We start from the raw sequence: 18,639 nt of genomic DNA on the forward strand, positions 1-18,639 counted from the left end.
CACCGTCTTGCCCCTACGTAGCAACGCCACTGGCTGCAAATAAAATTTCTGTAAGCCATTATGAGTATTTTTTCCCTTGAAAACACGTTGCTGAACACAATTGAAAATAATTCAATATCCTGAACTAAAAGTAGTTTTATTTAAACACTATCCTTTATAATTTTATTTAAACGATTGTGAAATGACATAATGAAATTGTCTAATGATTTATAAAATATTTAGTGGTTAACGGTATTTTTGCATCATTTTCATCCGTAAAGCTCTGCCGATGCGCAGATAATGAGAGGTTTACAATATCCTCTCTGTCATCCATCCGTCAGGCTCCTCCAAAAGAAGATTTTTTTATAGTGGGATGATATTGACCACAAGACTTCAGTTCAGTGAAAACTTCCGTAAAAAACCCAGGCTCTGCATTTATTTTTAGCATTTTATCGCTTAATTTATTCACAATTACTAGACACCTGAAATTAAAATGGCCAATACAAGAAAAGTATTATTATTTCAGTATTTATAAAGTTTTAAGTATCACAGCCCAAAAAGTTTGACCTGTGAAAAAAACCCACATGTACAAGTATACAATCTAATACATTGAACGTACAGCGGTTTTACCCCTGTATACTTAATATCCAATAGGTTAGCTTCGGCTTGAATTTTTATACTTCTATACACGATACTCAAGTGCGTCCAGTGGCGTGTGGGATCAGTGCAACGAATTTATGATGTTGCCCCACAGACAAATAATAACGCTGTGTGGGTTTACTCACTTGAGATTTTTTATCTTAACTCTTGGCTCTTATGCCTAAAGAAAAAACTGCTTATCCTACGGTCTTATTTTTATAAAAACACGCTTTTCCGCTTCGAACCAAACCAACTTTTTTTATACCCGTACTCAAAAAGAGTTAAGGGGTATATTAGATTTGTGGTAAAAGTGGATGTGTGTAACGCAGAGAAGGAAACGTTTCCGACCCCATAAAGTATATATATTCTTGATCAGCATCAATAGCCGAGTCGATAGAGCCATGTCTGTCTGTCCGTCTGTCCGTCTGACCGTCTGTCCGTCTGTCTGTCTTGTTGAGCGCCTAGATCTCAGAGACTATAAGAGCTAGGGCAACCAAATTTTGTTTCCAGACTCATGTGATATCCCACTGCTACAAGTGTATTTCAAAATTTCGACCCGCCCCCTTCCGCCGCCATAAAGAACGAAAATCTGTGCCAGGCACATTTTTAAAGATACGATAAAACTAAAAACGCATTATCGTAGAGAATGATCATATATACCAGACAGCCGAATCTGAATCAGATCGGATCATAATTATAGTCAGAATGAAGAAATTTTCAGATGCTTCCCCTGCCCACTCCAGACGACGACAACACAACTCATTTTCCATCTCGCTCGCACACTGTGCCGCGTTCAGCGCGCAACCCCTAGCGGAGGATGTAGAATCTGAATGGTACATGTATAATCTACATGTTAGATGTAGAATATACATAATATATGTAGAAGATAACAGATGTAGCAAAAAAATGTAAAATGTAAAATTTTTTTTTTTAATGCTAAAACTCTAAAATATCTTATGTTCAAAAATGTAAATACTGACTGAGTACGGGTATAGAATAGTCGTCTTTAGAAGCGACTCACGTTCCTTCTCGTTTTTTATAGATTGGGAGCATTAAATTTTTTTTAAGGAATTATGGTTTTTTTAAGGCAGAACTTTTTTCTTAAGAATTTTTGAAGTCAGGTATTTTTTTAATGCTTTTTTCAGAGGTAGCCTATTTTTTTACAAAACTAAAGTATCTTACATATTGTTTTAATGAAAAACGAGAAGGAATGGTGAGTCGCTTCTGGGGGCGACTCTGCCCTATACCCGTACTCAGTATATACATTTTTGAGCATACGATTTTTTAGAATTTTAGAATTTAAAAAATTTATTTACATCTTAATTTTTTTGCTACATCTGCTATCTACATCTACAATGTATATTTTACATTAACTGTAGATTAGATGTACAGTCTCTACATCTCCTCCGCTAGGGGGAATCCTCGTCGTGCACTGAACGCGGCAGAGTGTGCGAGAGAGAAGGAAAATGAGTTGCGTTGTCGTTGGCAGGAGTGGGCAGGGGAAGAAACTGAAAATTAATTTCTTCATTCTGGCTATAAATATAATCCGATCTGATTCAATTCGGCAGTCTGGTGTATGGTCATTTCCTACATACAACGTTTTTAGTTTTATCGTATCTTTAAAATTGTGCCTGCCACAGATTTTCGTCCTTGTGGGGGGCGGAAGGGGGCGGGGCGAAATTTTGCAATGCTTATAGTGTGATATGAGTCTGGAAACCAAATTTGGTTGTCCTAGCTCTTGTCGATCCAGGCGTCAAACAAGACGGACCAGACGGTCAGAGGGACAGACGGACAGACAGAGTGCTCTATCGACGGTTATGCTAATCAAGAATATATATACTTTATGGGGTCGGAAACGTTTCCTTCGCTGCGTTACACACATCCACTTTTACCACGAATCTAATATCTAATATACCCCTTAACTCTTTTTTGAAAACGGGTATAAAAATTATCACTAAGCATGTTTAAAGCCCCAAATCTTTAAAATGTGTATCTGGCTCGAAGCAGTGAAATCGTGTCGGGTAGTGTAATCAAGGGTCAATATTAAGGGACTTGCCACAACTCCTTCGAGAAGAAATGAGCACACAATGGTGTTACTTACAGGGCGAAAAGGAGCGAGCGTAATTATAAACTTTAACTTCTAGGAAATTTAAGTGGAGAGCTTAATAAGCTGAAAAGACAGGAAATATGAAACACAGGTATTTATACTTAGGCATAGGCCCCCATTCATATATATATTCACGAATTGGCCACGTTGCAGGGTGCCCAGCTTTTCACCCGGAACATACTTTAATCTTCTGTTCGGCTATCGGTTCGCGTTCCAGTATCTATTAAACCGTTGCTGCGTACCAGCGAATCCTTAATGACGCGGGTCTCGTACAAGACCGGCACGAGAACAAGTAAACAGTTCCGATTCTAAACTTTTCATGGCTCAAAGGTAGTCAGTCTCCTCAGGTCTATTTGCGTAAATGTAAGTATGTATGTAACAAGAAACAATTTCCAACAGTCTATCGATTCGGCTGTTTGCTGCTCATCAATATATATGTATAGTCGTACGAGGTTGCGTCAGTTACATATATCGATCTAGAGGCCGAACAGCTCGGAAGAACAAAACGCACTTTTAAACAAAGGCAATGCAATATTCAAAGAGCAATTCAAAAAAACCTTTATAAATCTAGGATACATTTTTGAAAAGTTAATTTATCCGCCAGGCTCCGGTTTTGGTAAACTTTTGCGTTTTCGATATTGGAACAATTCGTACAAATGGAAAATGTGTGCGTTCCAGTTTTCGTTACTTTTTCTATAGATAGTGTTTTATTCCCAAATTGTTTTGCGATATTTGTCTTGAACAAAATTTTTGTTTGGTTTGGAAATTTAAATATTTTGGTTAAATATGCCATCGTTTGTGATTGTGTTGGTGGCATATATTGTTGAAAGACAAAAAGGAGGAATTTTCATCTCTATTTTAGGTTTTGCGCACAGTTTTTGCCTACATCTTGCACCATTCACTTCAGTAAGAATTGTAAAGTATATATTCCTGAGCTGGGTATCAGCTGTTCTCTCAGTCCACACACGGTCCCGATAGGCAACTATCGATTCAAATTGTGTAAACAAAAAATTCCTGCGAAAGTTTTTATACCCGTACTCAAAAAAGAGTTAAGGGGTATATTAGATTTGTGGTAAAAGTGGATGTGTATAACGCAGAGAAGGAAACGTTTCCGACCCCATAAAGTATATATATTCTTGATCAGCATCAATAGCCGAGTCGATATAGCCATGTCTGTCTGTCTCGATGAGCGCCTAGATCTCAGAGACTATGGGAGCTAGGGCAACCAAATTTGGTTTCCAGACTCATGTTATATCCCACTGCTACAAGTGTATTTCAAAATTTCGCCCCGCCCCCTTCCGCCACCACAAAGGACGAAAATCTGTGGCAGGCAAATTTTTAAAGATACGATAAAACTAAAAACGCAGTATCGTAGAGAATACCCATATCTACCAGATTGCCGAATCTGAATCAGATCGGATCAAAATTATAGCCAAAATTAAGAAATTAATTTTCTGTTGCTTTCCCTGCCCCCTCCTGCCAAGCCACGACAACGCAAATCATTTTCCTTCTCGCTCGCACACTCTGCCGCGTTCAGTGCGCGAGCAACCCCTGGCGGAGGAGATGTAGATTATAAATGGTACATGTATAGTCTACATGTTAGATGTAAAATATACATAATATATGTAGATGTAGATAACAGATGTAGCAAAAAAATTTAAAATTTTTTTTTTTTAATTCTAAAATTCTATCATATCATATGCTCAAAAATGTATATGCTGACTGAGTACGGGTATAAGTAGAGTCGCGTCCCCAGAAGCGACTCGCACGTTCCTTCTCGTTTTCCTTCTCGCTCGCACACTCGCCGCGATCAGTGCGCGAGCAACCCCTAGCGGAGGAGATGTAGATTCTAAATGGTACATGTATAATCTACATGTTAGATGTAAAATATACATAATATATGTAGATGTAGATAACAGATGTAGCAAAAAAATTTTAAATTTAAAATTTTTTTTTGTAATTCTACAAAGTTATATGCACAAAAATGTATATACTGACTGAGTACGGGTATAAGTAGAGTCGCGTCCCCAGAAGCGACTCGCACGTTCCTTCTCGTTTTATATGAAGTTTAACATGAATTTTTGATGAGGTAAAGTTTGGGTGCCATTATAAATAAACTTATTAAATAAATTTTAATATAAGAAAATAAATTTTCACTTATACAAACATAAACTGAAAACTAAATTGTTCAAATTTTTATCCCTAAACTCTTCCAGTACCCTGTATAAAATTGGTATGTCTCCTACTGAGTTATTTCCAAAAACTAAAGTCTAATAGTCTTTTCATACTGGGTGCGTTTCCTATCGATATCGGAATAGACGCAATGAAGCAGAAAAGGCGTTCACATTGTCAGACGTGCGTCGTGAGAACAGCTGATTTGGGTACAAGGAAAGTACCAAATTTTGGGAAATCAACAGAATTATGAAAGACGACAAGAAAATGGACGAAACGGAATTGATTCTCTTATTTATTTATTGTTTTCAGACATTTCGTTGTAGAGTTTGTGGGAGTTCTTCTTTAAACCATAAAAACCATAGAAGTTCTTCTCCAGCAGTATCTTAATGGCCCCAGGGGTCACAAAAATGTCGAATAATAATAAAACAATCAGTTTAATGTATTTTATTTACGGATTCTATGTATATTTTTACCTTTTTGCACAATCATAACTTTTTAGCGCAAAATTTTGATTTTTGATCTGCAAGTTTTTGTTGTTATTAGTGGGCTGATTACACTACTCGACTCGAGTTATCCTCAAGGAACAAAACCAACTTTTTCTTAAATGTTTAGGTTAGGTTAGCTTAGGTTTAGAAATGGTTTGATACAAATTTTTTTTTTCTATGTCAGAACTTTTTTTTAAGCAGTTTTTGAAATCTGGTTTTTTTTTAAAGCAGACGTAGCACTGGCGCTATCATTATGCTGCCCAAAATACATAGCGGGAGTCTCTCTTCAACTGCGAACCGATTACAAGCGCACATCAACCCCCAGCTGTATCAATTACCCGAAAATATACGCAAACATGTAATTGACGCCCCCGACTACTTTTATTTGGGAATACGGTTTTTGGGAACCTCCAACATCCACCCTCCTACAATCATTGGTCCTTCGAGCCGGATCTTCGCCTTCCCTATAAGGAGGAGTCCAATCAGCAAGCATCGGTGGATTACATTCCGAAGATAAGTACGATTGCGTCTTCCCAAATCGATTCCTAGTGCGATTTGTTTTATTCCCCGCGAAGTCCGAGTTCCGCGATACATGTATATATATTCTTTTATACATATATGTTCATCCAGTGCTATCCAGTTATGTGTCTGGTTCCTTTTCGCCAACGCTATATTATCGGCGATTCCGGCTTTTCTCGCTACTTCGACTCCAACTACCAGTACTACTACTTATATTTGTGAATACGGTCTTTGGGAACCTCCAACATCCACCCGCCTACAATCAATCATCAAACCATTTCTAAGCCCCAAATCTTTAAGAAAAAGTTGGTTTTGTTCCTTGAGGAAAACTCGTGTCGAGTAGTGTAATTGTTAACAATGGAACAAGTAAGGGCATTTGTAAAGAGCAGTGGCAGATTTAAGGCCATTAGAACACGAGCTTTGGCTTGGGTTGATCGGGCTGAACCAACTTTAGCGGTAGAGGTCACATCACGGATAGAGCTGCTCCAAACTGCTTGGAAGGAGGTCTCACAACTTGGGGATTCCATAGCCCTTCTCGAACAAGTCGATGGGTATGTGAATCCAGAGGAAGACAATATTCTCTACGAGGAAAAATATCTAAAGGCACATGCTATGCTTTTGGAGAGGAGCAACTATAACTACAACAAACATCGGGGATGGCAGCAATGGCTTTCATCAACAAAACGACGCAGTACTCAGTCTGCTAAAACAACAACAGCTGTTCGAGCAGTTAGCTTCAAACCAGAACACAACGAAATTGTCCGTGCATGCTTATGGGGACGGCGAAGTTAGATGTACGGCGAATTGGAATTCTGCAGTTGGTACGGCACCATCAATGCAAAGCGAATTTTCTAAAATTCAAATCAAGCGGTTCGCTGGAAACTACACAGAGTGGACAGCCTTTCAGGATATCTATGAAAGTACAATTCATAGCATGCAGCATTTGAGGAACACACTGAAGTTCCATCATTTGAAAACACTATTCATCGATGAAGCTGCCAACTTGGCCAACGTCATTTGGCAATTACTGACACTGCTTACAACACTGCATGGGAGCGTCTAAGGGAAAGGTATAGTCGGCCGAGGCATATTGTAAATACGTTTTTGCAACAATTTATGAGCTTGCCAAAAACTACTAAAATTGATGCGGCGGTTTTGCGTAAGGTATCCGACGGTGCAAATGAAATTGTTCGTGGTGTGGATGCTTTAAACCCAACGTGACGCGACTGTTGGATCATCTATCTGGCATTGGAGAAACTAGACGCTTACACGAGGCGCAGGTGGATTGAACGCAGTATGAACAAAGACTCACCCACTCTCGACGCCTTGTTTAAGTTCTTGGATGATCGTTGCGAGGAATTGGAACTGAGCAGAGGAGAGCTTACGACCGTAACACACCTTACTCCATTCACAAAGTACTATATCGGGCACTATCGGCACTTTGCTCAAACTGAAGAGAGATATGGGAGCAATTCAAGCGCTCAATACAACACTGCAGTGACTTCAAGTCACGTTGCCCAAACAGAGATACCTTGTCCAAGCCTGAGCCTGTTACGCGCGGAACCCAGGCAGAAACGCAGCCCCTCCTCCTGCCCAACCGACTGCATGTTACCAAACCGATCGCGAACATGTAGGAAAAATAGGGGTTAGATTAATATTCGAGGAAAATTAGTGCTAAACATGCAATAATAGCTAAGAAATAGTACTAATTAGGTATTAGTATTAGTGATTTAAGAAGAGGAAGGGAATTAGTGGTGGATATTATAAGGTGAGCGAACGGTTCATGCAAGGAATAATTTTATCCACAAAGTGGAAGGAACAAAGGAATAAAGTTGCTAGTAGATCTAATAGAAATCGTAAAGTTTTTGCGGCTCAACAAGTCCAGGCCCTTGATAAGATTGTGCATAAAAATCACACCAAGCTTTTTTCTACGACTTACTAAAGTAAGAAAGTTTATTAAAAGCAATCTACGGGGTTAAGATGACAGTCTCACACCTGCATCCCAGTTCAGGCCACGCAGAGCAAAAAGTAAATAGTTTTTCTGGACTAATTCTAAACGGTCCTGGTGTACTTTGTACTGGGGGCACCATACACAAGAGCCGTACTCTAAAATCGGACGAACAAGCGACATATAGAAAGTCTTCGTTATATAGGGGTCATCAAACTCCTTTGACCACCTTTCTATAAACCCAAGCACGCCCATGGCCATATTAACCATGGTAGAAATGTGTTCAGAAAACTTAAACTTTGGGTCTAGTTTAACACCAAGATCATTAACCAAGGAAATTCTCTCAAGAGAACCATCGCAGAGGCTATAAGGAGCAAAAAAGGGGCTGCAGCGATGAAATGTCATTACTTTGAATTTCGAGGCATTAAGGTGTAACATATTTGCACAACACCATGACTGAGAGTTATTGAGATCGGATGGCAAGCGACAGTGTAATGAAATGTCCTTATACTGGACACAGAGCTTAACATCATCCCCATATATGAGTACTCGAGAGTTTGTTAATACTGAAGGCAGATCATTGATAACACTACCCGACAAAATCGAATAGATACCCGATAGATATGGGGCTTTAAAATTTTTTAAAGAATTATGGTTTTTTTTCAATGGCAGAACTTTTTTTTTAAGAATTTTTGAAGTCTGGTATTTTATCTTACGTCTGGTTGTAAAGAACCAGCTTAAAACACCTAGAAGTTAAGACCAAACACTTTGTGATTTCAGCTTACCGGCCGGGAAATATAAAGCATTGAAATGCAAAAATGATGAGTTTTGTGTGGTATTTTTTACGAAATTTTTACTTTAAAAACTCAGGAAAAGTCGAAAAAGTCTTACAAGTGCAGGTCTACAAATTGGATCTCGTCGCGTCTACCTTATCATATTTCAATAAAACCAAAGTAGAAATAATTTTTAGTCTTTTCAGTCAATTCTAATTATATATTAACTTTTTTATTTGGTGTTATATTGTTACAAGTTTTTAAACATAAGTGATACATTTGGTTTGCTAATGCTTGTTAACATTTTTTAAAATAATTTAAGTTTCTGGCTGTCTTCCTTTTGTATTCGAACCAGATTCTCTTATGAGATTCCACACATAGTCGCCCATCATGTTCTCATTCCAAAAACCTTTTTAACGTTGTTCCATAGATTTAAATTGTTGATGAAATCTCTCTCCGTGTTCATCACTAACGTCGCCTAGGTTTGTCGGAAAAAAGTCCAAGTGGGAGTGCAGGAAATGGACTTTTAGTGACATATTTGCCCGATTTTTTTTATATTTCTTAATTAGCTCTTGGACGATATTAACATAATCATCAGAGAATATAAAGGAAACATTTGACCTGAACAGATATCTTACCTCAGATTGGGTAGAACGAAAAAAGTAACTGTCAACAACATTTCATACCAAAAGACCGCGATCAGGTACCTAGTGTACAACCCTTTTTCGTTTGCTTTGTTCCCAATTGGCAGTTGGGCCCGCAACCTTCCAAAAGGTATTTTTTGTTAAATTTTTTCCTTTTTTTAGGTTTGGTTAACGAATTTTAGCTCCAAAGTCTCTCCAAAGATTTTAATACCGATACACCTTAAACGACGCCAAATTAATGCACCTATACAGAGAAAAAAGTAGAGGACAAAGGATATAATTTTTTTTCGACTTTTCCTGAGTTTTTAAAGTCAAAATTTCGTAAAAAATACCACACAAAAATCATCATTTTTGCATTTCAATGCTTTATATTTCCCAGACGGTAAGCTGAAATCACAAAGTGTTTGAACTTAACTTCTAGCTGTTTTAATTATCTTTTCAAAATAGCAAAGTTCTTTACTACCATACGTAAGTTACTAGAGTTATGTAAAAAAAACAAGCGCTACCTCTGAAAAAAGCAAAAAAAAAAAAACCAGACTTCAAAAATTCTTCAAAAAAAAGTTCTGCCATAGAAAAAAAAATATCATCAAACCATTTCTAAGCCCCAAATCTTTAAGAAAAAGTTGGTTTTGTTCCTTGAGAAAAAATCGTGTCGGGTAGTGTAAATAGATAGATTGACTCGTTTACCGAAGACCAAACAGTACCTGGAAAATTGAAATCACCAAGAATTATCATATGGCTTTATCTGATAGCGAGGAAGAAACCGTTTTTAAAGCGGACAGGTGATTCTCGCATATTAAGATATCCGAGGAAGGTGGAATATACGAGCAAGTAATGGAAATGGAAAAGCCTGGGAGAATCAGTTTTACGCACAGGAATTCCAGGTCTTGTTGTACCACTGCAATGAGGACCCCACCTCCACGTCGAGACGAATGGTCATTTCTAAAAATTGTGTACAGACCTGCCAAAAAACTTCGGAACTAAGGATGTCCGGCTTTAACCAGTCCCACAATAACGTGGGACGAAAATGCGAAACTCTTCAAAAAGAGAGTACTGAGCTTGCTAGCATTCAGGTAGGTAACTTAAAGAAAGGAAGTTAGTTTTTTGGACTAACTTGTCGCTTTGGTCGGAAGGGCTTGCGAGACCTTTCCCTGTCAAGTCAACCATGTGAAAAATTCTTTGGGTCGATTGCTTGATCTGTGATTTATCTGGGATCCGTCCATAGAGTTTCTAACCCGAGCCCTTCCGCTCACTGCACCTAAAGACTGCTACCATCCTACATTCGAAGTTGTAACGAACCATGGGTCCCATGGTTCGTCATAAGCCGTCGAGGCAACGCTACTCTCAGGTGAAGATATCAACAACAACAAAAATCAAAGACGCAGCACAGGTCGAAAGACATAAAGACGTCCACCGAAGAAAGAAAGAAAAGCGAGAACTCATCACACGCGCGACCAATCGACGGAAAGGCGCTGGTCAAGATTATATAACCAACCCCCACTACAGCAAAACCAAGTAAACAAAGCTCTCAAATGACGAGGTCAACACCCAACAAAATGAAAACTCAGCACGCGCGCCACCAAAATCCACGAAAATGGGAACAGCAAGAGACAAAATAAAGAAAAATAACTACCAACCTCAGCACACGAGCGGCCGGCAGACAGGAAAACCGAAGACTCGGCACACGGGCCATCGAACGTCAAGGAAATGCGATCACCCCACGCACCAAAATACATCCAATAGCATGGAAAAGTGCCAATCAACACGCTAAAGCGAAACCCTAGCCCAGCTCGGAACAATGTCCCATACGTAGCAGCACTTGCCCTATCAAGAAAGGGAAAACGCTATATATATCTGCGTTATCCCTGTACTAAATCAGTTCGCAAATCGGGAGTTCGCTTTCAAGTTCATTTTCAAGTTCGCAAATCGGCAGTTCGCTTTCAAGTCAAACGGCAGTCGATCGGGAGTCCATCAGAAATAACACGCCGCAGTCAATCGGCAGTCGATCGGCAGTCCATCAGCCATAGCCGTCAAGGCAAATAACAAACACGCAAGTCGGCAGTCCAACAGGAGTCAAGAAATAACTACACGAACTACAGAACCAAAAAGGGTTGTAACTTCGCTAACTGTTATTACAGTTGCTGGCAAAGTTTCTGGTTTTCCCAATAAAGTCCTCGTGAATTACAAATATCTTGGGCTTCAGGAACCGTGGACAGATTGATGCATATCCCAGCCTGAGGTCCTCACAAAGTGTCGATCGATATTGGGCCTTTTGTATTGGATCGAACGGGTAGGCTATCTAAAAGTGTCCGCTGCTTTCGTAAAGCCCATTTTACGAAGCTTAATAACCTCATTACGGATTTTGATTAGTCCGCTCTGTACTTGTGCACTGACGTTATGAAAGGAACAAACATTTTTTTCAATGTACTTGACACACTTTTTGATTCTTGTGTCCCACTTTCTTGTCCAGTTAGAATTGGGTAGTTTTACCAAAGAATTATCCAGTCTAAAAAACTTAAAATCAAGACGGTCAAATTTCTCCGCTTAACGCTCAATGCTATAAAAACTACCTATCTCGATGCAGAATAGCTTTACTCAGGACACTTAACAGTTTTACAGCTACGTAAACAGTAGGCGTAGAACTTCCGCACATCCTTGCTATCATTTTTTAATTCTTCGGCAAAAAATTATCAGGCAATTGCCAATATTTTTGCCCAATTTTTCAAACAACCTGTTCTTGTAAAAGCTACAATGGCAGCCGTATCCATACAGTTTACCAAGGGCGAACGGGTTTTTAGCCCAGTGTTAAATGAATCTCACTGCTTCATGATCTTCGAGTAGTTAAGCCTCATTTATATCTCCAGCTCAGCGCGGATTTAAAAGGCGACAATCAATAAACACAAATTTATTAGAGCTTACATCTTTTATAATTAAAGGCTTTTAATATAAGTTGCAGACGTATGTTCTTAACTCTGATTTCAGTAGAGCATTCGACTATGTAAACCAATCCCTTCTATCACAAAAACTTGACCTTTTAGGGCTACCGCCCAATCTTTTCAGATTGATTTTTGATATGACTTTCAGTCATGGTGTTGCGCAAATATGTTATAACTTAATGGCTCGAAGTGCAAAGTAATGACAATTCATCGCTCCAGCCCATTGTAGGCTCCTTAAAACCTCTGCGATTGTACTCTTGACAGAATTACCTTGGCTGATGATCTTAATGTTAAACTAGACCCCCAGTTAAGTTTTCTGTAAACATTTCTACCATGGTCAATAAGGCCATGGGAGTGCTTGGCTATAATTATCATCCGATCTGATTCAGATTCGGCAATCTGGTAGATATGGTCATTCTCTACGATACTGCGTCTTTAGTTTTATCGTACCTTTAAAATTGTGTTTTCCACAGATTTTCGTCTTAGTGTGACGGAAGGGGGTGGAGCGAAATTCTGAAATACACTTGTAGCAGTGTGATATCACATGAGTCTGGAAACAACTTTTGGTTGCTCTAGCTTTCTTAGTCTCTGAGATCCAGCTGACAAACAAGACGGACGGACGGACAGACGGACAGACAGACATGGCTCTATCGACTCTGCTATTGATGCTGATCAATGATCCGTCTGCCCTAACATGCCTTCGCAATGGTCATGATCTGGTCTAGCACTTGCATGCCTTTGCAATCTCTCGCACTTTTCTTTCGTCGCATATATAAACACGAGTCGCGGTTTATATATGCATCTAGCTTTCTTCTTTCTTTCGCCTTTGCTGTCGCTCTCTTGAGCTATCTTTCTCTCGCTTGTATTAGGGCACGGGCAATTCGGTCCGCCTGCCCTTAGCAGAGTCTTGACGTAGCACTCGTACTTGACACATCGTCGCCTAATCGACCGCCTATTATCAATAAAAAAACATATATGTACATTAATCTGTTCGTGACGTTTTCTTGTAAATAAAGGTGATACATTTGGTATCCTCCTCTAAACAATACGCCTTAACTCTTTTTTGAGTACGGGTATAAAAAGATAACTCAAGTTTCCATCATTTAAGTTTCCAGCCGTGGCAAAATAAGTGCGTAATTAATGCAGATTCTGTCGCTCCAATTATTTATATTAGGTGGCAACGCCAAGTGTGTTATCGTTATCGAGAAGGAACGTGTGAGTCGCTTCTGTGGACGCGACTCTACTTATACCCGCAATTAGTCAGTATATAAATTTTTGAGCTTATGATTTATGTAGAATTTAAAAAAATTTTACATTTACATTTTTTTGCTACATTTGTTATCTACATCAGCATCCATGTATGTTTTGCATATAAAATGTACATTTTTGAGTTTATGATTTATGTAGAATAAACAAAATTTTACATATATATGTTTTTGCTACATTTCTTATCTACATCAGCATCAATGTATATTATAAATATAAAATGTAGATTCTACATGTACCATTTATATTCAACATCTTCTCCGCCAGCGGGCGCACGTGAACATAACGAGGCAGAGTGTGCGAGCGAGAAAGAGAATGAGTAGCGGGTCTCTTTCTGGAGGTGGTGGGGGAAGCAACTGAAAATTAATTTCTTCATTTTGGCTATAATTATGATTCGATCTGATTCAGATTCGGCAATCTGGTAGAAATGGTCATTCTCTACTATACTGCGTTTTTAATTTTATCGCATCTTTTTCACAGATTTTCGTTCTTTGTGGCGGCGGAAAGGGGCGGGGCGAAATTGTGAAATACACTTGTAGCAGTGTGATATCTCATGAGTCTGGAAACCAAATTTAGTTTCTCTAGCTCTTATAGTCTCTGAGACCTACGCGCTCATCAATACGGTCAGACGGACATGGCTATACCGACTCGGCTATTGATGCTGATCAAGAATATATATACTTAATGGGGTCTGCGTTACACACATCCACTTTTACCATAAGTACAAAATACCCCTTAGCTCTTTTTTGAGTACGGGTATAAAAATAGGTCGAATAAAGCTGAAAAAGAAAATTTAAGTAATCTTTTGTGGTTTTTGGATTGATTATAAATTATAGAGGAAAGCACAGAACACCAGAGCAGGTCGAGATTTTCCTAAAATTCATGCAAAACAATGAGGAAATTGCCAAGGGCTTCACTTGGGGCGATATAGGGGCAGTGGCGGCTGCTTGGAAGGAGCTCACAAAGGAGTTAAATGCCTCTGGGCTGCCATGGAAGTCGGAGGAAGAATGACGTAGAGTACCGATGCCCAGGCCCATTGCCCTCCGAGCCCTTTTGGTTTTGTAATTGCCCTCAGCATAGGAAACCAATTCTTTTATGCATACACAGTTTGTGCTATGTACCAGCATACCGAAAACATGCAAACATCTTTGTGTGTATGCGATTCGTCCAGCAAATACCGGTTTTGTCTCTTCTCTGATTGGTGTTGGCCTAATAATTATGTAAAAACACAACTTTTTTTAATTAATTTTGTGCGTCGGTTAGTCGTGTGTTTGTGTTGTTGCGTTTCGTAAGTACGCCCTCTCATTACATTTAGCCGCTCTTTGTCGTAGCTTTTGCCGTCGAACGCTCTCAATAACTGTTCTTTCTCTCTTGCTATTGTAACTTTCTGTGCAGTAACGGTCTCACTTAAAAGCTATTGCTGCAACCACTCTCCTCTCTCATCTTATTTTTACCGATTTCGCTTTAAGCATTATTCTAAGCATCTGCTCTGCACATTGGTTTGATTGCTATTTGTTTTGAACTTTTTTTTCCTCTAAGTAAAAAAATAAAAGACATTATTATGGAATTTGCTGTCGTCTGCGCCAAAAAAACCTGCAAAAAGCAGATCACCCATGACCAGCCCAATATCCCTTGCTGGCTTTGCGAAAGCGTAGTGCACGCAAAATGTGTGGGGATCTCGTGCCGTGTAGGAGATGCCATGCGACATGCGTTTGCTCATGAGGCAGACGCGGAGTGGCTTCAAAGAGCTGATCGTAGGCTTTAAACAGCAATATGATCGGCTCTTGGCCATGAACACTCAGTTCAGCAGCTTACAGCTGCTGGCTGAGTCTCCGAGGCGCAAGAAGTCTACTCCGCTGGACTTGCAAGTGCCGATACTCCGACCACTCCCTTAGTGCAGCAGTTGATTACGTTTGCTACTCTAAGGGCAACGATGTCTGCTGGTGATGCAGATTCGGGAGCCGAATGCGTCACTTCGGAGAGTATGCTGTTAGACATGTCTGTAGCGTCCGTTTCGTCGAGTCCGCACCCAACTCCTTAACTATCCCATCAGTTTCGCTTCCACCAGCTTATAGATGTCCAGGACTATCGGATACTGGCATCACAGGTATTAGGCCTGTGGTGCCAAAACCACTGGTGGAAGTCCCACCAAAGCGACAAGTTTTTGTCACGCGGCTAGCCCCTGACCTCACATCCAATGATGTAACCGCTTTTATACAAAGCAAAATAAAAGCCGTCGGGTTAAAGGTGGAAAAATTTAACTTTTCTTACGCCAGGGAGATATCTTCCTTTAAGATAAGCGTTTCCCCGACACAATTTGACACCATTTGTTCCGCCAATTTTTGGACGGAGTATTTGGTAGTCAAAGAGTTTAAAGCTAAGAAAAAGAATAGGCCCCCCATAACTCTTCCTAGTAGTCAGACCAGTGCTCCATCTCCACCCTCATCTTCCACCTCTACTTCTACCCATCCAAAAAACTAAATTCCTCTCTTTTAGTTAACTTTGAGCATGCTAGAGGCTTGCGTAGTAAGCTCAGCACTGTTTTTCTTGAGAGTCTCGCATTCTCGTCCCACTTTATTGTGTTTACCGAGACCTGGCTAAAGCCGGACATCCTTAGTTCCGAAGTTTTGGCAGGTCAGTACACAATTTAGAAATGACCGTTCGTCTCGACGTGGAGGTGGGGTCCTCATTGCAGTGGACTCAAACTTCACGTCGGATCATTTCATGGTCCAGGTACAACAAGACCTGGAATTCCTGTGCGTAAAACTGATTCTCCCAGGCTTTTCCATTTCCATTAGTTGCTCGTATATTCCACCTTCCTCGGATATCTTAATATGCGAGAATCACCTGTCCGCTTTAAAAACGGTTTCTTCCTCGCTATAAGATAAAGACCATATGATAGTTCTTGGTGATTTCAATTTTCCAGGTACTGTTTGGTCTTCGGTAAACGACTCAATCTATCTATTTATTAATGATCTGCTTTCAGTATTAACAAACTCTGGAGTACTCATGTATGCGGATGATGTTAAGCTCTGTGTCCAGTATAAGGACATTTCATTTCACTCTCGCTTGGCATCCGATCTCAATAACTTTCAGTCATGGTGTTGTGCAAATATGTTACACCTTAATGCCTCGAAATTCAAAGTAACGACATTTCATCGCTGCAGCCCCTTTTTGGCTCCTTATAGCCTCTGCGGTGGTTCTCTTGAGAGAATTACCTTGGTTGATGATCTTGGTGTTAAACTAGACCTCAAGTTAAAGTTTTCTGAACACATTTCTACCATGGTAAATAAGGCCATGGGCGTGCTTGGGTTTATAAAAAGGTGGTCAAAGGAGTTTGACGATCCCTATATAACGAAGACTCTCTATATGTCGCTTGTTCGTCCGATTTTAGAGTACGGCTCTTGTGTATGGTGCCCCCAGTACAAAGTTTACCAGGACCGTATAGAATCAGTCCAGAAAAACTTTTTACTTTTTGCTCTGCGTGGCCTTAACTGGGATGCAGGTGTGAGACTGCCATCTTATGCTCGTAGATTGCTTGTAATAAGCCTTCTTACTTTATTAAGTCGTAGAAAAATGCTTGGGGTGATTTTTATGCACAACCTGATCAAGGGTGACGTAGATAGCCCTGACTTGTTGAGCCGCATAAACTTTACGATTCCTATTAGATCTACTAGAAACTTTATTACTTTGTTCCTTCCGCTTTTAAGATCAAATTATTCCATGCACGAACCATTTAGGGTCCTATGCTCGGACTTCAATTCCCTCTACCATATAATATACACCACTAGTTCCCTTCCTCTTCTTAAATCACTAATACTAACATACCTTTCCCGTAATTAGTACAATTCCTTAGCTATCTTTGCATGTTTCGCTTTTTGAGTTGTGTTTAGCTCTAATTTTCCTCGAATTTTAGTCCAACACCTATCTTTCCTGCATGCTCGCGATCGGTTCGGTAACCGGCGTCGCGCGTCATCTAGCTGAAGCAGGTCGTAGACGGAGTAGCAGGAGCCAAAGCGTTTGGCCTTGAGGAGGATGATTCCATGAAGTGGCCATTAGACTTTGTCGCGACCATTGTTATTTTTATTTACATCATTTGTTGAATCATAACCAAAAGCTGCATAAGTACGCTCGCGGCATATGTTGTGCAGCGCGCAGCACACATTTATAATTCTTTTGACTTTAAGAGGGTGGTACATAAGCCGACTCTTGAGCACACCAATTGTCCGTTCCACAAAATTACGACCAGATGCATGCTCTCTATTCGTGATTCTTGTATTCTCTTACTTCTAAGAAGATCCTATGCTATTAATCCGGCGATTGACATTTTTTTATAAAATTTGTTCAATTTAAAATGCAAGTAACACTAGTCAACACGATTTTTCCTCAAGGAACAAAACGAACTTTTTCTTAAAGATTTGGGGCTTAGAAATGGTTTGATGATATATTTTTTTTTTCTATGGCAGAACTTTTTTTTAAAGAATTTTTGAAAACTGGTATTTTTTTTAAAGCTTTTTTCAGAGGTAGCGCTTGTTTTTTTCACATAACTCTAGTATCTTACGTCTGGTTGTAAAGAACTTTGATATTTTGAAAAGATAATTAAAACAGCTAGAAGTTAAGCCCAAACACTTTGTGATTACAGCTTACCGTCTGGGAAATATAAAGCATTGAAATGCAAAAATGATGATTTTTGTGCGGTATTTTTTACGAAATTTTGACTTTAAAAACTCAGGAAAAGTCTATTTTTTTGTGTATAGGTGCATTAATTTGGCGTCGTTCCAGGTATCGCTCATTAAAATCTATTAAGAGAGACTTTGGAGCTAAAATTTTTTAACCAAACCTAAAATATGGAAAAAATGAACAAAAAATACCTTTTCGAAGGTTGCGGGCCCAACTGCCAATTGGGAACAAAGCAAACAAAAAAGGGTTGTTCATTTGGTACTTGATCTTTCAAAATAGCAAAGTTCTTTACAACCAGACGTAAGATACTAAAGTTATGTGAAAAAAACAAGCGCTTCCTCTGAAAAAAGCTTTAAAAAAATACCAGACTTCAAAAATTTTTAAAAAAAAAAGTTCTGCAATAGAAAAAAAAAACCATAATTCTTTAAAAAAATTTAAATCTCCATGTCCAGGGTCCTGAATTACAAGAGGACAAGAGAACTTTATTG

At 39.3% G+C, this 18,639-nt stretch overlaps 1 protein-coding gene across 1 annotated transcript in view; it reads right to left on the minus strand.

The window, feature by feature from the left end:
- Nucleotides 1-252: 252 nt before the first annotated feature.
- LOC111075657 (cyclin-dependent kinase 5 activator 1) overlaps nt 253-18,639 on the minus strand; it is a 51,300-nt gene continuing 32,913 nt past the window's right edge. Inside the window, exon 5 of the mRNA XM_022369095.2 lies at nt 253-461. Within this exon, the coding sequence (XP_022224787.1) occupies nt 317-461 (145 nt within the window). The 3' untranslated portion in view covers nt 253-316. The remainder of the gene's footprint in view (nt 462-18,639) is intronic.

This window comes from Drosophila obscura, unplaced genomic scaffold (genome assembly GCF_018151105.1).
Source record: "Drosophila obscura isolate BZ-5 IFL unplaced genomic scaffold, ASM1815110v1 contig_193, whole genome shotgun sequence".
In the NCBI taxonomy this organism is placed as follows: domain Eukaryota; kingdom Metazoa; phylum Arthropoda; class Insecta; order Diptera; family Drosophilidae; genus Drosophila; species Drosophila obscura.